Raw genomic sequence first — 359 nt, 5'->3', positions numbered from 1 at the left:
TCCTATAACTCTCTATAGCCATTATAAAGAGATATGCCAGAAAATGACCTTAATTACTTTTCTAATAGTTGAAATTATAGTAGTAAAAATTCTTTATTTGTAGAGTTTCTCTTCCAGGGTACTATTTAGCGTATAAACCAGTTGTGTGCCTCTCGTCCTATTTAGGCTCATAAATCTACTGTCTGGCAGGTCCGACACCTGCCACAGAACAGAGAGCTCTTTCTGACAGCTGGAGGCGCCGGCGGCCTTCACCTCTGGAAGTAGTAAGTCTCTGCTAGTGCACATGGCTCCTTTTTCAGTTACTGTGGGTGGAAAGTAGGATTAGATTGAACTTTTTGTCTTCTTTTTTCTTCCTTTGA

At 40.4% G+C, this 359-nt stretch overlaps 1 protein-coding gene across 1 annotated transcript in view; it reads left to right on the top strand.

The window, feature by feature from the left end:
• The window catches only part of PPP3R1 (protein phosphatase 3, regulatory subunit B, alpha), a 100,035-nt gene that overhangs the window by 94,510 nt on the left and 5,166 nt on the right, over nt 1-359 (top strand). The window contains 1 exon segment of the mRNA XM_008577842.1: nt 166-263. Coding sequence (XP_008576064.1) covers nt 166-263 — 98 coding nt within the window.

This window comes from Galeopterus variegatus, unplaced genomic scaffold, assembly GCF_000696425.1.
Source record: "Galeopterus variegatus unplaced genomic scaffold, G_variegatus-3.0.2 Scaffold1586, whole genome shotgun sequence".
NCBI classification, from domain to species: domain Eukaryota; kingdom Metazoa; phylum Chordata; class Mammalia; order Dermoptera; family Cynocephalidae; genus Galeopterus; species Galeopterus variegatus.
The sequence above is the reverse complement of the archived record's forward strand: the minus strand, read 5'-3'. Positions and strand labels throughout refer to the sequence as shown.